The following is an 18165-nucleotide window of genomic DNA, read 5'->3' as shown; positions in this document are numbered from 1 at the left end:
GACTCCCAGGCCCTGTGAAGCTAGGTCAGGCTGCTTCACAAATATCCCTTTAAAAAGTTAAGGGTTAGGTAAACAACTGAAGGTAGTACTGCTGATTCTCTGGAGTAGAGGTGGTTGGAGAGTGGAGAGGACTAGAGAGGAGAGAGGGAGCGGAGAGGGGAATGGAGGGAGGAACAAAAACGGGGAGAGTAAAGGATCTTTTCCCTTCTCATTTTACACTGTTTGCAAATCCCAAATAGTTCATGCTAATGAAGATATGCTAAACCCTTCAGTTCTCCAAATACCACATGTATAGTTCAACCGAAGAAAAGTTACATTTACCTGTGTCTGTAGAATAGACGCGAAAACTCTTGTCCCAGAAGCCGCAGACTAGAATGAACCGATTGTCGGACGTGATGACGAAGCACTGGGAATGGACCTGAATACTTTGGTCCAAGAGGTCGGTAATTTGCCTCCTGTGCATACCTGTATTGTTGGCTGTGACAAGGGAAAACAAGGGAAAAGAATGAAGACCCATACACAAAGAAATCCTAAATTTATTCTACCAATTTCTTTCATTCAAATTCCAAGATAAAAAATATTTATTCTTCTGAATTCAGTGCAACCAAAATTTTTTAAAAAAGACTTCAATTGTTGCAGGATATGAGTAGTCAAATTCAGTATCCTGGCAAAACAAAAATGTTTTTACCTAGGGAAACTATAACAGAACAATTGTAAAATAGCACAGAATTCACAGACATGCCTTTCAGCTCTTGGGTAGAACCAAACTAGATTACAATCTCAAGACTGTATCACAGATAGGCTGTATTTCTGACAATCTCATTACAACTATTGTCAAGAGAATGGATTCATGTTGTGACTATCTATTACCTTCAACATTTTGTCACAAAGAAGATATTAGAATTTAAATGTCAGAGAGTCTGTGAAATATCGTAGCATCTTGTACTGCTTTGCCTTTAACAGATCTTTAATTTGAATAGATGTGCTTCCCCATGTATCTGTTTACACCAGCACTACCATGTAAGGGGAGAGAACAATGACTATTTATTAAAGAAACATGTACCTGAAAAAGTCAAAACCCAGAATGCTGCCATTTTTTCTATACATTATTGAAACAACCAAACACATCAGTCTAGTAGTGCATTTCTGAGTTCCCCTTGAGCCTCTGAGATAGGACATGTCACCCACTAGGCATGAGGCTAAAAAGAATGACTTAAAGGCAAACAGGAAAGACAACTATCGTCCAGAAATGCATTATTAAAGGTGTCATTACCCCAAAATGGAAATTGCACACAATTAGCTTTCCTGGCCTTCTGAGGACATAGTGAAGAAAGCTCACTGGTTTTCAGAGTTGGAAAAACTGCTTCATCATCGTTCTAGGAACTGCCTTAACATTTGAAAATAAAAGTGATACAAATGGTTTGAACTTTTTAAATGGTTAAATATGAATACTGGACTTTCTCATTTAGCCCTGTTTTTTATGTTGGCAGGTACTCTCGGTAAGTATTACTAGTCATACTGTTAAACCTCTCTTGGTATTCATAAAATTCCCAACTATTCTATGAATGAAAAGGAAAAACTACCCTGGAGAATTTCAAACACTTTCCCAACCATCAGAAAGTCCTACATAAGGGTCTAATCATGGGAAAAATTAAGTGAAAAAAAACCCCCAGCTCACTGTTTTATGCTTTTGGGGGTGAGTTATTCAGAAGCAAATATTCCCAATGCAGTTTGTAGAAGATTGCATGAGTTGGAAGTCAGGTTGGGACAGGTCTCTTCACAATCCCCCAGCACCCTCACTGTTTAGGGCTACTGTTTGGATGATCTGCAGGGGAGTGGCCAGAGTGGTGCATTCATTCATGTAGAAGGGTCTAAAATTCTCAAGTGTTCACTGCAGAGGCTGGATTTGAATGTTAGGAACTTGGGTCTCAGCTCAGCCCGAACTGGGGCTACAGCAGTTGAGAAGGGGCAGGAAAAATCCTGACTGTATGGGGCTTGAATTACCAGCACCATCTCCGTTGCACAGGAAGCCCTAGAAACAAACACGCCACTTTTCAGGTTGGAGGACTGCAAATAATAGGGTTCCAAATGGATCCGTGCCAAGAGGTTTTTTGTTTAATATTTATTCGCAAATGATTTGGAAAGGGCAGTACCTCTACAAGTTTACAGGTGACACTAAGCTCTTCCAAGGGGCAAATGCCATGCAGATTGGGGGGTGGGGGTGTGAGGGGAGATGAAATAAACTGCAAGAGGATCTCATAAAGGTGACTGAGTGGGCAAAAAAGTGACAGATAAGCCTCAATGTGAGCAAATGCAAGGTAATACATCTAGAGAAAAATAATCCAGAGTACAACTACATGATGTTGGGCTGTGAGTTATCAGTCACAACTTGGGAAGAGAGTCATCCCTGACAGTTCTTTCATATCATCAGTCCAATGTACAGCAGTAACTATAAAGGTCAACAAAATGCCGGGTATTATCAGGAAGGACACAGGAAACAAAATGCAGAGTTTTGCCACAAATTAAAATCGTATATCTGCACCTAGAATTTTGCCCTCAACTCTGTCACCGTAGCTGACGAAGGACATAGTAGATTTTTGTGACTATATAACACCAAAGTGCATTCTCTTCTTCAATATTTTGTGCAGTTTTGGTCACCAAGTCTTGGTGAGGACAGGTTAGAGCTGGAAAAATCATGGCTAAGGAAAACCAAGAAGATTAAATGTCCCCATTTAATGATAATGTTGGTATTTAAGCGCTTACTATGTGCAGAGCACTGTTCTAAGCGCTGGGGTAGATTTACAGGATAATCAGATTGTCCCACGTGAGGCTCCCTTCCCTCCCCCTGTCTTTCCCATCACTGAAGACAGCACCACTATCCTCCCTGTCTTATAAGTCCACCTTGGTATTATCCTCGATTCATCTCTCTGATTCAACCCACGCATAATAATCATAATAATGACAATAATAATTATGGTATTTGTTAAGCACTTACTATGTGCCAAGCACTCTTCTAAACACTAGGGAAGATACAAGGCAATCAGGTTGTCCTATGTGGGGCTCACGGTCTCAATCCCCATTTTACAGATGAGGTAACTGAGGCACAGAGAAGTTTAGTGACTTGCCCAAGGTCACCCAGCAGAGAAGTGGCAGGGCCGGGATTAGAACCCACGACCTCTGACTCCCAAGTCCGTGCTCTTGCCATGCTGCTTCATCTGCTTCATATTCAATCTGTCACCACATTCTGTCAGTTCTACCTTCACAACATCGCTAAAATCAGCCCTTTCCTCTCCATCCAAACTGCTATCATACTGATCCAAGTACTTATGTGTCTCGCTTTAACTACTGCATTATCTCACCTCCTTACTGACCTCCCTGACTCCCATCCCTCCTTCCCTACAGTCATACTTCACTCTGCTGCCTGGATCATTTTCTAAAAAAAATAAAAGTTGAGTTCATAAGTACCCCATAATCCCCACAGAGGGGGCATCTATAGCCATGATAAAGAGGGAAGAATCTGGATTTTTAGGAAATATCTTAATGACTGGGGAGACAATCTTACTTTGAAACAAATGGACACTAAAGATGGGCATTTGATAACCTACAAAGAAAAAGTGGGGTCATTATCAGTGGTATTTGTTGAGCACTTTCTGGTGTGCCTGCAGAGTACTTTACTAAGCGTTTGGGAGAGTATTATGCAACAGAGTTGCTATGCCTGTTCCCTGTCCCAGTTTGCTACCATTATGTGATGCTGTGCTCAGAAAGCAGCGAGGTTCAGCGGAAAGAGCCTGGGCTTGGGAGTCAGAGGTCACGGGTTCAAATCCCAGCTCTGCCACTTGTCAGCTGTGTGACTGTGGGCAAGTCACTTAACTTCTCTGTGCCTCGGTTCCCTCATTTGTAATATGGGGATTAAGACTGTGAGCCTCACGTGGGACAATCTGATTATGCTGTAAATCTACCCCAGTGCTTAGAACAGTGCTCTGCACATAGTAAGCACTTAACAAATACCAACATTATTATTATTATATAAATCTGTGGCCTTACGAGAAAATAAGTTCTGAAAACAAGGCATGTGGTACTTCCTACATTTAGAACTTTAGAAGTATCATTCTGCTTGGGAATTTTGAAACAAGTTATACTTCAGTTGTTTTCTATCCATTGTTCCTGTGTGTCAAGAACCATATCACTGTGGATTAAATCTTGATCAGTTACTCTAAAAAGTCCTTGTGGGGGTATAATATGAGTCGATGACATGATCCCTGCCCTCGAGGAGCTCTCAGTCAAGTGGGGGAGACAGAAATTACAGGTAAGGGAGGCAATGGAGTATAAGGATATGTACATAAGTGCTGTAGCAGTGGGGTGAGTAGCTAAGTGCTTAGGAGTTGAGACTAAGTTCATAGGTGAAGCAGGAAAGGAAAATAGGGTGGGATGATGAGAGCGTCCTAAGGAAGATATGATTTCAGTAGGGCTTTGAAGATAGGGAGAGTGCTGATATGTAGGGGGAGGGAATTACAGGAATGAACAAGCTGTGGCTAATGTGTGGGGTGAGTGTGAGGGACAGTGAGGAGATTGGTATTAGAGGAGTGGGGAATGGGCTGGGTTGTAGTAGGAAAGGAGCAAGGTTAAATATGGGGGAAGAGAGCTGACAGAGTGCCTTGAAGTTGATGGTGAGGAGTGTAGTGCCCCACAGCGCATAGATGGGTGATTTATTGTTTGTGAGACAGTTCAAACTTCTTAATGGCTCTCAATCAATCATATTTATTGAGCACTTACTGTGTGCACTGCACGGAGCTGAATTCTTGGGAGAGTGTACAAAACAACAGAGTTGGTAGACAGGTTCCCTGCCCGCAATGAGTTTACAATCCAAAGGGGGGAGACAGACTTGAAAATAAATTAAATATACATTAAAAATGAGGCCTGAGGGTGGGGCAAATATCAAGAGCTTAGAGGTACAGACCCAATTGATCCAGATCAAGCAGCACGGTAGCAGTTTGGATGGAGAAGAAGGGGAATATTCTGGAGATGTTGTGAAGGTAGATCCAACAGGATTCGATGACAGAACGAGTATGTGAGTTAAATGAGTCGAAGATAACGTCAAGGTCATGGGCTTGCGAGACAGGGAGGATGGTGCTGGTGTCCACAGTGATGGGAAAGTTGAGGGGGGTTGAGGGGAGAGGGATGATGTTGGAAGGATGAGGAATTCTGTTTTGGCCATGTTTAGGTTGCGATGTAAGTGGGGCATTAAAATAGAGATGTCCTGAATGAAGGAGTAAATGTGAGATTGCAGAAGAGGAGAGAGGTCAGTGGCTGGCTGGAGAGGTAGACTCAGGAAACAACTGCAGAGATGGTAGTTGAAACACTGAGTTCTCACTTCCAACTAAAATGAACTAATAAAATGCTCATATATATGGATATACATGAATTTGTATAAAAGTAATATATTTTATTGTATTTCTTAAGTGATTACTACGTGCCAGGCATTGTACTAAGCATTGGCACAGATACAAGTTACTCAGGTTGGACCCAGTCCATGTTCCACATGGGACCTACATTCTTAACATCCATATTACAGATGAGGTAACTGAGGCATAGAGAAGTTAAGCGACTTTCCCAAGGTTACACAGCATACAGGTGGCAGAACTGAGATTAGAACCCAGGACTTCTGACTCCCAGGCCCGTGCTCTATTAGGCTACATCTCTGTTATTTTTCCCACAATTCATTATGTCTTTCAACAATCTACTTTGCATTGTCTAGTTCAGACTAAACAACAGAAAAGAATCGACCAGTTGGAAATGTCACCTAAAACCTTCAAACCTGGCTGAAAATCAAGGCTTTGTTGTGTCTGTGTGTGCTTGGACATATCTGAATACAGGCTACTTTTAAATGGGCATTTTTATAAGGCACAGCAGATCATTGAAGTTTTGGTAAAATTTAAGCACAGAATTCAGAGACTCCTCTGGAATCATAGCAGTTTTTTAAGCAGCTGAGTGCCGCTGATGATTGCCTGAACTATAGAAAATTAATGAATTAACTGGCTTTAACCAGGGAGTCATTCTGGACCATCATAATAATCCACTTGTGAATGGCACCCCTGCAGTCACATGCTGCAAGACTTGATAGGAAAAAAGCAAAACAAAACAAAGAAGTGAGGCCCAAACACTGAAGATCTAGCATTTGCGTTGAAGGCTCGATAAACATCACATTTGATTTACAAACTCTAGCTTCTAAAGAAAACATTTTCTAAAAGGTCTCCCAAATTTAAGAAAACCTGGTTTTTTTTCCATTTTGAAAAGAACTAGAGTAAAAGGAAAGGAGAGAAAAAACCAGTTTTGCCCACCCAATCTTTTCTGATGACAAGACACCGTATTTCAAGTTTCAATTTCAGGTAGCATCCTAAAATACTCTGAACTTCGGCAGAATAGTGTGCAAAACGCAAGCATTTATGCTGGCTGAGTCTTCACGAGCAAATCACTTGGATAACTTACAACCAAAAAATGTATATAATCTGAATGAGTCAAGTGGCGGTATGCTTTTTTTCCTTGAGAAAATTAGATGAGCCCTGAATGTATTTTAGACCTCATTTATCCGGATAATTTGCTAGTGCACACCCACTCTGAAGCATGCAAAACCCAAAGAGTACCGCGGTAATAGAGGCACCTCATCAAGGATCTATTCTGGATAACCATTTCATCAAAAACTGTGAAGCTCTTCTTGGGCTCCTCCCTGTCCTTTGTTTTTAAAAGCACCAATCGAGCCTCGCCTGGTGATCCACTGGGTTGCGGAGCCCCCGGAAAATGAATACACATATCGCAACACTAGTGTTGGCTGGGCAGTATATTTCAACTTTGAAACTGCTTTGCAATTGCACATTAATCCCCTCAGCCTGAACAGCGGGTCTACGAAGAAAGGATTGATCTCCTTTAATGATTCCACCCTGGCACCACGGTTTTATTTTTCACGACGCAGGGCTGCTAAGAACCCCACTGTTATTATGAAAATTTTCCCCAGCAAAGGAGCTCCATCACATTACCAGTGCGCCAATTCATCATAACGTGCCTCGCTCCTGCTCATCAACAAGTCTGAGTGATGAAAAGATCCAATATTATCCTGACAGTACTTCATGCGCATTCTCAATCACACATTATTACAGCATCCATATTAATTTTCAGTGACACGCGTCCTAGGCCTGTTCAAATTAGGCAAACCAACGAGGGGGAGTTGATGAAATACCAGCATAGCCACAGCTCATTGCATTCCAATTTGCATGCAAATGGTTTATCAGGAAAATTCCATTCCCAGCAACCAGCAAGTGAAAAACAACCGTAATCTACACTTCAGGGCCACCATACAGAGCTTAATGAATCGCAAAGAGAGAAGAAAGTGACAGACCTATGAGAGGATCGATTTCCACTGGCAGCTGGTATGGCTGGTCCTGTACAGCACCTTGATGAGCTGGAATTCACAAAAGATGAAAAAAAAATCGGCATTATTTCTCAGGCGCTAAGCCACGTCAAATTGCTTAAGTCAAACCTTATGTGCAATTGTTTCCAACCTTCCACGTCTTCTATTTTTCTCTCATTTAAAGAGCAAAAAAATTCCAGGTGCTTTCATGGACAGCTTATTAAACATTTATTTTAGATTAGTGCTGTTCTGAACGTGTGCCATCACCAGTGGCTCCAGTCCTGAGCCATAAGCTATAGCAGATGCTTGACTGGCAACCTCTGATGCTGCAACAAAACAAAATTAAGTGGTAAAGAGCACTGAAAACAAAATGTGACAACCATCTGCTGACTGTAGCAAATACTATTTTTTCTCTACTTCTTAAAAAGGCCGCTTTGAATGCTGTCACACAAAGGACCTGCAAAAACGTCAATTTTTGATGGAGAAAGGGAAATCTCTAAGTCAGGGAACATTTAATGTTTCATCCATCACTTAAAATCAATCAATTGCAAGTCTGAAGACGACTACAGAAACCATTCTGCAGATAAATGTTTTTGCTAAATACACTTGGCTGAAATGTTTACTTTGATGGTTGGCTTTGAAAAAGGGAACTTTTATTTACATTTCATCTTTCCCTTAGCTTCAATTAAAAAAAAATTATTGTTAGTAAAGCAGAGGACTGGTAAAAACAATAAGGCCTGGTTTCTCAAAATTATCTTGGAAACAAAAGCATGCCAATTATGTAATCTTAATGAGATTCTGAAAAATCTTTTATTGTGAAATGTGACAGTAATGCGGGAAACCATTTGGACTCTCCCTTTCTTGGGACTGGAAGGAGATCGATGGTGAAACTCCCCAAGGCTTGGCAACACTAGGTGCTTTTAAACTCTCAGTTTCTCCAGCTGCAAAATGGGGACAATGACTACTTACATCTGACGTATATTTCTCTAGGGCATAATGAGAATTGATCGATATTTGTATGATGCTTATTAAAAAGTGCAATGTAGACACTAAAAACTGTAATAATCAACCAACCGGGTGCAGTATGAATGGCAATTTGACCAGCTACAGGGGCTGCACTCAGTCAATTAATGGCATTTATTAAACTTTGTGCGAAGCACAGTACTGAGGGCTTGGGAGAGTAGGATCTTGCAATCTAGGGGACTTTTTGGAATGAGCTGAACACGCTCCCTGGAGGAGGTGGGTTTCAAGAAGAACAGGCTGCCTGGTTCCATAGATTCTCTCTATCCATTACATCTGACTTAGCAGTTGAAGGAGTCTAATAACAACAGTATACATTCAGTCTCCTATAGCGCAGAGATTCATTTTTCTCAAAACCCACGATAAGGGAAACTTGCATTATGGAAAACTAACCATGTCAGGCACCACATGCACAAATGCAAACAGTTTCTTCCGATACTGCCGTGGTTTGTATCCAAACAGGTTCGTGTTGTTGGATGAACATTTCTAATTTCCTACCAATGTTTCAGCCAAAACATGCAGTGAAAACATGTGCTATGGCAGAACTGAGTACACTGCAATAACAGACTGGATGATTCATGGACGCAGGTTGCATGTAGGTCTTTTAGGGGCAAGTTATAGCAACACTTGCTGAGGATAGAGATCCCTGCCATCAGAATTTCTCTGCCCCAGTGATTTCAATATACCAAAGGAACAATTCCACCAAACTGAGAAGACTCCAAAAGGTACAATGTTGAATTGTTGTAGGGTTCTGAATAATGGCTGTTAGGCTACAGATAAGAAAGACTCCCAGAATGTGTGCCTCTAACCTGGGACTCTTCTAAGAAAAAATATATCTTTCACAACTCCTCTGGTTATTTTTATGCCTGGTTCAGTGTTAGAATGAAAGCTTCTTATGGGCAGGGAGTGTGTCATTTCTTTATTCTGTACTTCCCCAACACCTAGTACAATTAGGGAAGCAGCGTGGCTCAGTGGGAAGAGCACGGGCTTTGGAGTCAAAGGTCACGGGTTCGAATCCTAGCTCTGCCACTTGTCAGCTGTGTGACTGTGGGCAAGTCACTTAACTTCTTTGTGCCTCAGTTACCTCATCTGTAAAATGGGGATTAAGACTGTGAGCCCCACGTGGGACAACCTGATTCCTCTGTGTCTACCCCAGCGCTTAGAACAGTGCTCTGCACATAGTAAGCGCTTAACAAATACCAACAACAAAAAATGCGCTGTATCGAGTGGATGCTCAATAAATACTGATTGTGTTGATTTTGGTTTTCTGATTAAGAGCACCACCTCCACTCCCACCAACCCATCATTCCAGAAAGGCATACAAGCACCTGCAAAACCAGGGGAGCCGTAGCAGACTACTGTCTGATCCGGCCCAGTGAGGTGTGCCTGGGAGTCAGAAGGACCTGGGTTCTAACCCCAGCTCCACGACTTGTCTGCTGTGTGAACCTGAGCAAGTCACTTCACTTCTCTGTGTCTCAGTTATCTGTAAAGTGGAGAGTAAGACTATGAGCCCTATGTGGGTCATGGATTATGTTCAAACGAATTAGCTTGTATCTACCCCAGTGTTTAGTACTGTGCCTGGTCCTGTACCATACCACACAATTTTATGGCAACAAATACCATAAAAAACCAAAAATATTGGCTGACTGCTCCAGTGGCATGAGACAGAAGCCCCCTAAAGTAGTCGTCCCCAACAAGTATTACTTGGTACCTTAGTATGAGCACCAAATAAAAGGTAGAAGTGTCTGACTGAGCACGGTACTTGGACTGTGAAACCCCAGCCCAGTTCAGGCATACTTGGGGCACAGACCCCAAAGGACGCTCTCCTTTACAACCAGAAGGCAAGGCCAGACACAAGAAGTGAATTCATGCACCTGCTTTGTCTCTATGGGCTGCTGGCTAAGTCAGCCCATGAACTAGGCAAACCTAAAACCCAAAAGTCAAATTGAATCTGGGTAGGGTTTCCCCTTTCTCTCCTCCTCTCTCTTCCTGAAACTCTGGAAACTAGGGTCCTAATATATTCAACATATTGTACTGCTGTACCTACACCAATTTGTGGACCTGAAGCGTGCTCAACCAAACACACAGGTCTTAAACTTGCTCTGTGCATTTCATCATTCCAGAGGCAGGAGAAGGGATCCACTAACTCTTTCCACCAGTCTGTGACAGGATGGACAAGGTGTCCCTAGATTACTCCTCAAGGCTTTGGTGAGCCCGGGCATGAAAACCCATTGGAAAGCACTGCCCCCTTGAACAGTTCACCACCAACAGATAGAGGAGGACAGAGAATGATGACTTTACGAAAGGGATGACCAAACTAGGCCACAGATTCTAGTTTGGGGTTCCTAAGACTTTTTGTTACAGCTATAAGTGAGAAAAATGTCAAAATCAGAGGCTCAGTTTCTAGACTGTTAATTAGTGTGAAGTCCCTTCCATCTCTTAATAATTGTTTAAGGCTATCTTGCATTTGATGCTATTACATATGAATGTTTTATTCTACATGCAGGATAAAAAAGCAAGGTTAAATATAGTTTCAGCATTGCAACCTAAACTGGTATTAGCAAAACCCACAAATTGACATTTTCATTTCGGGGATGTAACCACAGAGTCTTTGTTTCCTAATTAATGGGAAATGAGATAATCCATCTAAACTTACAAGGATATGTGTATGATTGAGTTTCCGGTACAAAGAATGTTCTGGAAACGTTCCAGAAACGTTCCAAATATGAACAATTCTTTGCCAGTTTTGTTTGGGGGGGTGGGGGTTCATTTCAAAAATATATTTATCTATCGACACATAATTCAACAATACATTTTGGGCAGTGTACTAAAAGATACATAAAGCAAGATTTAATTATCAGTTCTTTGGGGTATTTTTTAAGATGTTGACTCATTCCCCATGAATTCCAAAGCCAAACTCACTAGTCAGGAATCAAAGGCATCCGTACCTTATAACCACATGAGCCACTACCTAGAGCACTGCTTCTCCTTGCAACTAACTAAACACTTTCTCTGACAACTGGTGAGGCTTTGGGGGCTCTCTTCATTGAACAGGGTTCTAAGCAGTTTAGAGGACAGGTTTGGCAATTTCTAGGAATTTTTAAAAACATCTTTAAAAAAACTGAAAGATAACCACTTGAAGAGATGCAGTGGTCTACACCAAGGTGAAAAGCTTCCTCTTCTGAATTTGCTTTCAAGCATTTCCTCAGAAATTAGGGTGATCATCCTGTACTTCATACACCAGATGTGTGCAGGACAATAAAGTGCTTTTGTTGGGGATGGGGTGTGGAGGTGGGCGGGTGAGGGCAAAGTAGGGAGGAGGAGAGAACCACTCTCCTGGACATCTTAATGTCAAATGGCAATGACTTGTGTTAAGAGTCAAAAATGAACTGCTAAAGGGGACCATTCAGCTAACTATGAACATAAAGCAAGTAGTTTTTAGAGGGTAAGTAGACCCTTTCTTTTGAACTGGATGGGGCATGGGATTGATAAGGGAAGAGAGTGCAAATAAACAATTGGTCACAGAAAGAAAGACTCTCCTAGGAGGCTCTCAGGCAAACCCTGCAACTGAACCCAGTTCTGCATCCGGAAAAAGCGCTGCTGAACTAGATCCTGTTTCTCTTCCTCTGGAAACTTGAGAATGGTCATAATTCTGTAAATTCTTCAGGATGAACAACTGCCCCTGTTATCTTTGACATATACTGTTCATTTTTGTCATGTCATCGTTTAGGCAATCGATATTTTGTTTCGTCGTAAATGGAGGACACCAGGTGCAGGTGAGATATTTTGGGGTTAGAAAATTTTGCATTTTAGAGCTCAGATGGGCTCCTCCAAGTTTTGCACTACTAATGCTAAATGAGAAGCACTCACAGACTAAAGATTCAGATTAACACTTTCAAAATTACAACCGAATACATTTATTTTAAAGGACGTGCTAAAATTTCCCATTAAGACTTGGCTGAGTTGGTTAGCGCACTTCATGATGTTGATACTTTACTCACCGGGAAGGTTATGCCACTTGTTCACAGCAAATAGCCTGTTAGCAGTGACTGTGATCACGGCGGGAGTTGCCAGACCGGGCTGGGTGTTGGCTGCTACATGAGTGACAGGCGAGTTGGATGGGAACTTGAGGACCATGATAACGTCCTGCTGAGCTTGGTCTGTGAACATCAATGGACTCTGCAGGAGGAGATACTGTTGAGTGGGCATGACAAGAACCCAAATACATGGGAAAGAAAAGACGAACAGGGAACAAGAAAGAGAAAAGGGACAGGAAAAGAAGAGGAAGAACAGATTAAAAACAAGCAGAGCCCCCAAAGCAGCCACCAAAGAAAGCACCGGAGAGGCTATTGGAAACAGCAACTTTACTTATTTGCTCATCTGCATTTCTCAGTGGCTGGAGTAACAGATATTAATAAGGACCCTTCATCCATTAAATGGATTAGGCTGGAAACTCCATGGGGCTAGAAAAGCTCATATACTTAAGAGAATACTACAGATTGCACTAACGGTTTCCAATTGCCCATCATTTGCCAAACTAATTATTTTCTGGCGCTACAGAGGCAGCACACCAAAGAAAATGTCAGAAAAGGCAAAAGCCATAGAAGCAAGCCAAGGAAATTCCCAGACACTATCAAAAGTTCACTTCAGTTGACGTGAAGATTTTGACAAACTAAAAGAAAATTAGAGAAAGCATATTCGCATACAGATAGATTGAATGCATGCATATTTGCACTATTCAGAATAACTTATGAGTGTAATACACAGACTTAATTATAAACATGTTTCAAAGCAAAGCATAATTAAATGTACTTGTAAAGCCAATATATTTATATAGTGTACATAGTCATAAACAGCACCCTATTATAATGCAAATGCATTTTCTTCCTTGAAGCATCCAGCTAGAAGTTGAAAAGAAACACTTAGTTGCCTCTCTCAGCCTCCAGTAGTTAAAAACCTTCCAGTGTTTTTTTTTTATTTTGTTGCTTTTTTTTTTTTAACGATTCCTTTCTTTTTGGTAATGCACCTGTGAGAAGCTGCGATTGGTAACTAAGTACTGGCTGTTCTCATGGAAATCCTCAAAGTAAATTCTGATGACTTGCCAAGGCTTTGGAAAATCCCTGCAACTTTGCATGTAATGATTCAGCACACAGTGCTACAGCTAACAAACTGGCCAGATTTATTAGCTTGACTTCCACTCTGTGGTGGTGTGCCACAGTACTTGGGAGTTGTAAGACTAAAATATAATCACTAGAAAGTAAAATGCCAGCCGCTCTCTTCTACCATGTCATCTTCTAGCAACTAATTTGAATCCCTCAAAATTGAAACACTCTGATAACTGTTTCTAGCTTCCCTCCTACTACAATATTTCAAGACCTATAGGTACACATAAATGTGTAAATGAACACATTTAATATATATTTCTACAGAGTGCTAATAAAAAAATTAAATGCATTTGCATTTTTATTATCAGTCCTTTTAAAAAAGTTATTAAGAGTACTTAGAAAAACATATTGCACTAAGAATTCCTATTTGCACTCTTTGCATAAAGGTGTAAATAAAGGCAACTAATAAGCTAGCCAGACACCCTTCTGAGCAAGTGGCTAAAAGCCAATCAATATTATGAGTTAATCCTCCCTGGATGCTCATTCAATTAAAGGTGTCAGTAATGCCTCATCTGATGTGGCCTCAATTAAATCCAGCTATCTGATGGTGTGAAAACACAGGGGGATACAGCAACAGCAGCAAAACCAGACAAATAGGCAGCTTCGTGTGCCTGCTAATTACTACACCTGGTGTATATTATGGCTTATGCACTTAACACAGCACGAAGTGGCTTTAATTTTTGCTGGATTCTCAGAGAGGGAGAAAAAAGCTCATTTGAACTTTAGGTGAATAATACATTGAGGAAGCAAATCTTTTTGAATTTTTTTTAATGGTTCCACCATTTGCATTTAGAATTTTGAAAAGTCTCAAATTTAAAAATAAAAAAAGCAAAACAAAACAAAAGCACTAAATAGTCTTATGTGTTTTGGTATAAAACCAAACTGATTCTAAATCTAAAATACTGGGCACAATGTACCGTTAACTTTGGGATGTTTGGAAATAGGAATGAATTTAGTTAACGTAGCACTGTGCCTTATATTCAATTACCTGCTTTCATAATATTTCTTGAGATCACACTGCAGTATTAAGGGAACATTCTAACTGGCATGTTGCTTATCTTATTAGAAGGAAGAAGTCTGTAACTATTTTTGCAATCCTGATCCTGCCATACATAGAATTAAAGTTCAAAAATCACAAAATCCTAGTGTTTCTGGTCTATTTAAGAATACTCAGCTACTGAACTGCAAGACGAATGCAGAGTTGGGTAGAGTCATGGACATGCTCACTGCTATGGAAGACAAGTTACTCTTTATCGCAAGAGGCTGGCATTCCAAGGGCCTCCTTTATCCCATCTCCAGTTGTCATGTCGTTACTGACCATAGAGGAGCCTCTGGAAGTGGGCATTTCTGACTAGATCCATAGTCAAAAAGCAGAGAGGTGACTGAGATGAACTGGAGACATGAGGCACCAATGAGAACTCCAAAATCCCCAGATTTCATTCATTCATTCAACTGTATTTATTGAGCGCTTACAATGTGCAGAGCACTGTACTAAGCGCTTGGAAAGTACAATTCAGCAACAAAGAGAGACAATCCCTGCCCACAACGGGCTTCCTCGAGCACTTTCTCTGAGCAGTTAGAGAAGCAATATAATCTAATGCAAAGATCACAGGTCTGGGAGTCAGAGGACCTAGGCTCTAACCCACTTGTCTGCTATGTGATCTTGGGCAAGTTGCTTAACTTCTTTGTGACTCACTTATGTCACCTGTAAAATGGGGATTAACACTGTGAGCCCTTTGTGGGACAGAGACTGTATCCAACCTGATTAACTTGTATCTACCGCAGCACCCAATAAAGTGCCTCACACTCAGTAAGCGCTTAACAAATATCACAAGAAAATAACAAAAAAAAAAAAGGAAGAAATGGCACTGGGAGAATTGTCTGGGGAGTCTGGCTTCTATCCTACATTTCTAGTTCCTTCCTCATTTTTGAATTTAGGGATCTATAGGCAAAACATGCCTGTGGTATGAACAGCCACTGGTCACTCTCCATAACAAAAGGCCAGAGTTCAGAAGATATGAAAATGTGGGTAGAGAGAGATGTAGCCAACAGCTGCTGAATTTCTTCTATTCTCACTCTTGTGGCCTTAGATTACAAAGTATAGTACTGCATAAGTTTCTTTGACAACACACTGCAAAAAGAGTTAAGAAAAATGGAAAAGATTGCCTGGACTAGTCACATAAACAAATGAAAACAAGACATAACTAGAAAACCTTTTAACACTATGTGAGTTTGTCTCATCGACCCTTAATACCTAAAGTAATGAAATGAAAAGTTTGAATCCTCCATTTAGGCAGAGTCTATAACAAATCAGTGAAATAACTCTCTCCCTCTAGACTCTCAGCTTGCTGTGGACATGGAGTGTTTCTACCAACCCTGTTGTACTCTCCCAAGTGCTTAGTACAGTGCTCTGCACATAGTAAGTGCTCAACAATAATTGCAGTATTTGTTAAGCACTTACTGTGTGCCAGGCACCGTGGCTCAATGGAAAGAACCTGGGCTTGGGAGTCTAGAGGTCATGGGTTCTAATCCTGGATCTGCCATTTGTCAGCTGTGTGACTTTGGGCAAGTCACTGAACTTCTCTGGGCCTCAGTTACCTCGTCTGCAAAATGGAGATTAAGACTGTGAGCCCCACGTGGGACAACCTGATCACCTTGTATCCCCCCAGTGCTTAGAAGAGTACTTTGCACATAGTAAGCGCTTAACAAATACCATCATTATTATTACTAACTGCTGGAGTATATATGAGTAAATTGGGTTGGACACAGTCCCTATCCCACATGGGGCTCACAGTCTCAATTGCCATTTTACAAATGAAGTAACTGAGAAACAGAGAAGTGAAGTAACTTGCCCCAGCTCACACAGGAGACAAGTGGCAGAGCTGGAATTAGAACCCACAACCTTCTGATTCCCAGGCCCATACTCAATAAATGCCACTGATGATTCCAAGGTAAGATGCAATTTTGTGAAGGTCCCCGATGGCCTTGCCCGATGACCACAATGACAAGCCCATGAACGAAAATCCAAACTACTTGAGTGGGGGAAAACAGACAAGCATTCCACCAAGCTCTGTGGATCCTCATCGTTACAGAACAGAAACTCTGAAGTCAAACCCATTAGTACTGTGACCTCTCAGGGAGCTGGAACAAAACCATTTTAGGTGAGCGCCTTACTGGGTTGGCACACCATCTCTGAGCAAACAGAGAAGCAACATGGCCTCATGGAAAAAGCATGGGTCTGAAAGTTATACTCTCAGTTCTGCCAATTGCTCGCTGTGCCATTGGGGCAAGCCACTTAATTTCTCTGAGCACCAGTTTCCTCAACTGTAAAATGGGGATTAAATACCTGTTCGCCCTCCTATTTAGTCTGTGAGTCCCATGCGGAACAGGGACTGTGGCCAACGTAATTTAACTTGTACCTACCCCAGAGCTTAGGACAGAGGTTGGCATATAATATGTGCTTAACAAATACCATTAAATTTGATAATTAAAAAAGTGAAGGGAATGAAAGGCAACACTTACCACCTGCATGGCAGAACTTCTTGGAGGATGCGGCTCTATGAGTAGTTGGGAAGGAGTCTGTCCAAAACTTCGGATTTGAGCTTCCACAGCCTGGAAATGACACAGGCAAGTTTGCATGTTAAGAGGTGCTAATTACAGGCAATAGAACCATAACTGTCACCTGAAAATGTCATTCCACACTTCTGGCTTGTTTCATGTTGAAAATCAAGCCCGTGTGTTCACAGTGGGGCTAAGTGCTTGGCACTGGTACTGAGGATGAGGTCATCTTTTGGTATTGTGGATGCTATTTCCATGAAAAACCCTACAAAGCCCCATCTTGTTCAGTGATATTAAACAGAAACCAGCTATTACAATCAGAGACCCTCCTTTTTGGCGTTGTGTCTGCTTTCTTGCTCTGATTTCCTGCTTGCGTCATCCTCAGTGAACAAAAGCTAATCTTTTACAGGTACAAAGAAAGTGTACTTCAACGTTTGTTCAAGAACCTGGACCTCATTTCACCTCAATCAGTAAGAAAGTGAGGGAGGCGATTTAGAATCTGGGACTATGGCTTGGTCCTACATCATATTTGCAGAAAGGGAACAGAAAGAGTTTGAGTAAGAGGACTAGAAAGAATTTTGGTAGCTGCCTTTGAACATAAAACCTAAACATCCTAGACCAAAGCTAGATAAGCACAATTAATCACAGGTTCTTTCATCGAACAGGGTGAACCCCAGTGTAAAAAAGAGCAGGCAAACCACAAGAAATGGATCTGATGGAGAGCAGTCTGATGATGATGGTGAAGATAAAGATGTTTCCTACCACACATGACATCCAATCACAGAGACCTTGGGACCAAGGCTCTGCACAAAGTAATTGATTAAAGTCCTAGTGATTTGCCCAGTCATCTTCCAGTCACATTTCTGCTGTCTCAGAAGGTGAAGGAATAGGCAGCCTTGCAGGAATCCAGCACAGTTTACAAGTTTCCCTTAAAGAAAGCTTGCACCCACTCTTTAACTTCCCTGAAGCCACTCACTGTCTTCCCCCTCTGCCTTCAAACACATCTCCCCTGCTTCACTG

The 18165-nt window shown here is 41.5% G+C and overlaps 1 protein-coding gene across 4 annotated transcripts in view; it reads right to left on the bottom strand.

Moving 5' to 3' along the window:
- LRBA (LPS responsive beige-like anchor protein) overlaps positions 1–18165 on the bottom strand; it is a 552105-nt gene that overhangs the window by 38325 nt on the left and 495615 nt on the right. For 2 of the 4 annotated variants that reach the window (XM_029076638.1, XM_029076640.1), the window contains exons 49-52: positions 17110–17199; positions 12424–12616; positions 7391–7453; positions 322–477 (exon numbers count right to left, since the gene is read on the bottom strand). In XM_029076638.1, the coding sequence (XP_028932471.1) occupies positions 322–477; positions 7391–7453; positions 12424–12616; positions 17110–17199 (502 nt within the window). The remainder of the gene's footprint in view (positions 1–321; positions 478–7390; positions 7454–12423; positions 12617–17109; positions 17200–18165) is intronic. The other 2 variants (XM_029076639.1, XM_029076641.1) reach the window with 1 other exon arrangement.

Source organism: Ornithorhynchus anatinus, chromosome 12 (genome assembly GCF_004115215.2).
Source record: "Ornithorhynchus anatinus isolate Pmale09 chromosome 12, mOrnAna1.pri.v4, whole genome shotgun sequence".
Taxonomy (NCBI): domain Eukaryota; kingdom Metazoa; phylum Chordata; class Mammalia; order Monotremata; family Ornithorhynchidae; genus Ornithorhynchus; species Ornithorhynchus anatinus.
The sequence above is the reverse complement of the archived record's forward strand: the minus strand, read 5'-3'. Positions and strand labels throughout refer to the sequence as shown.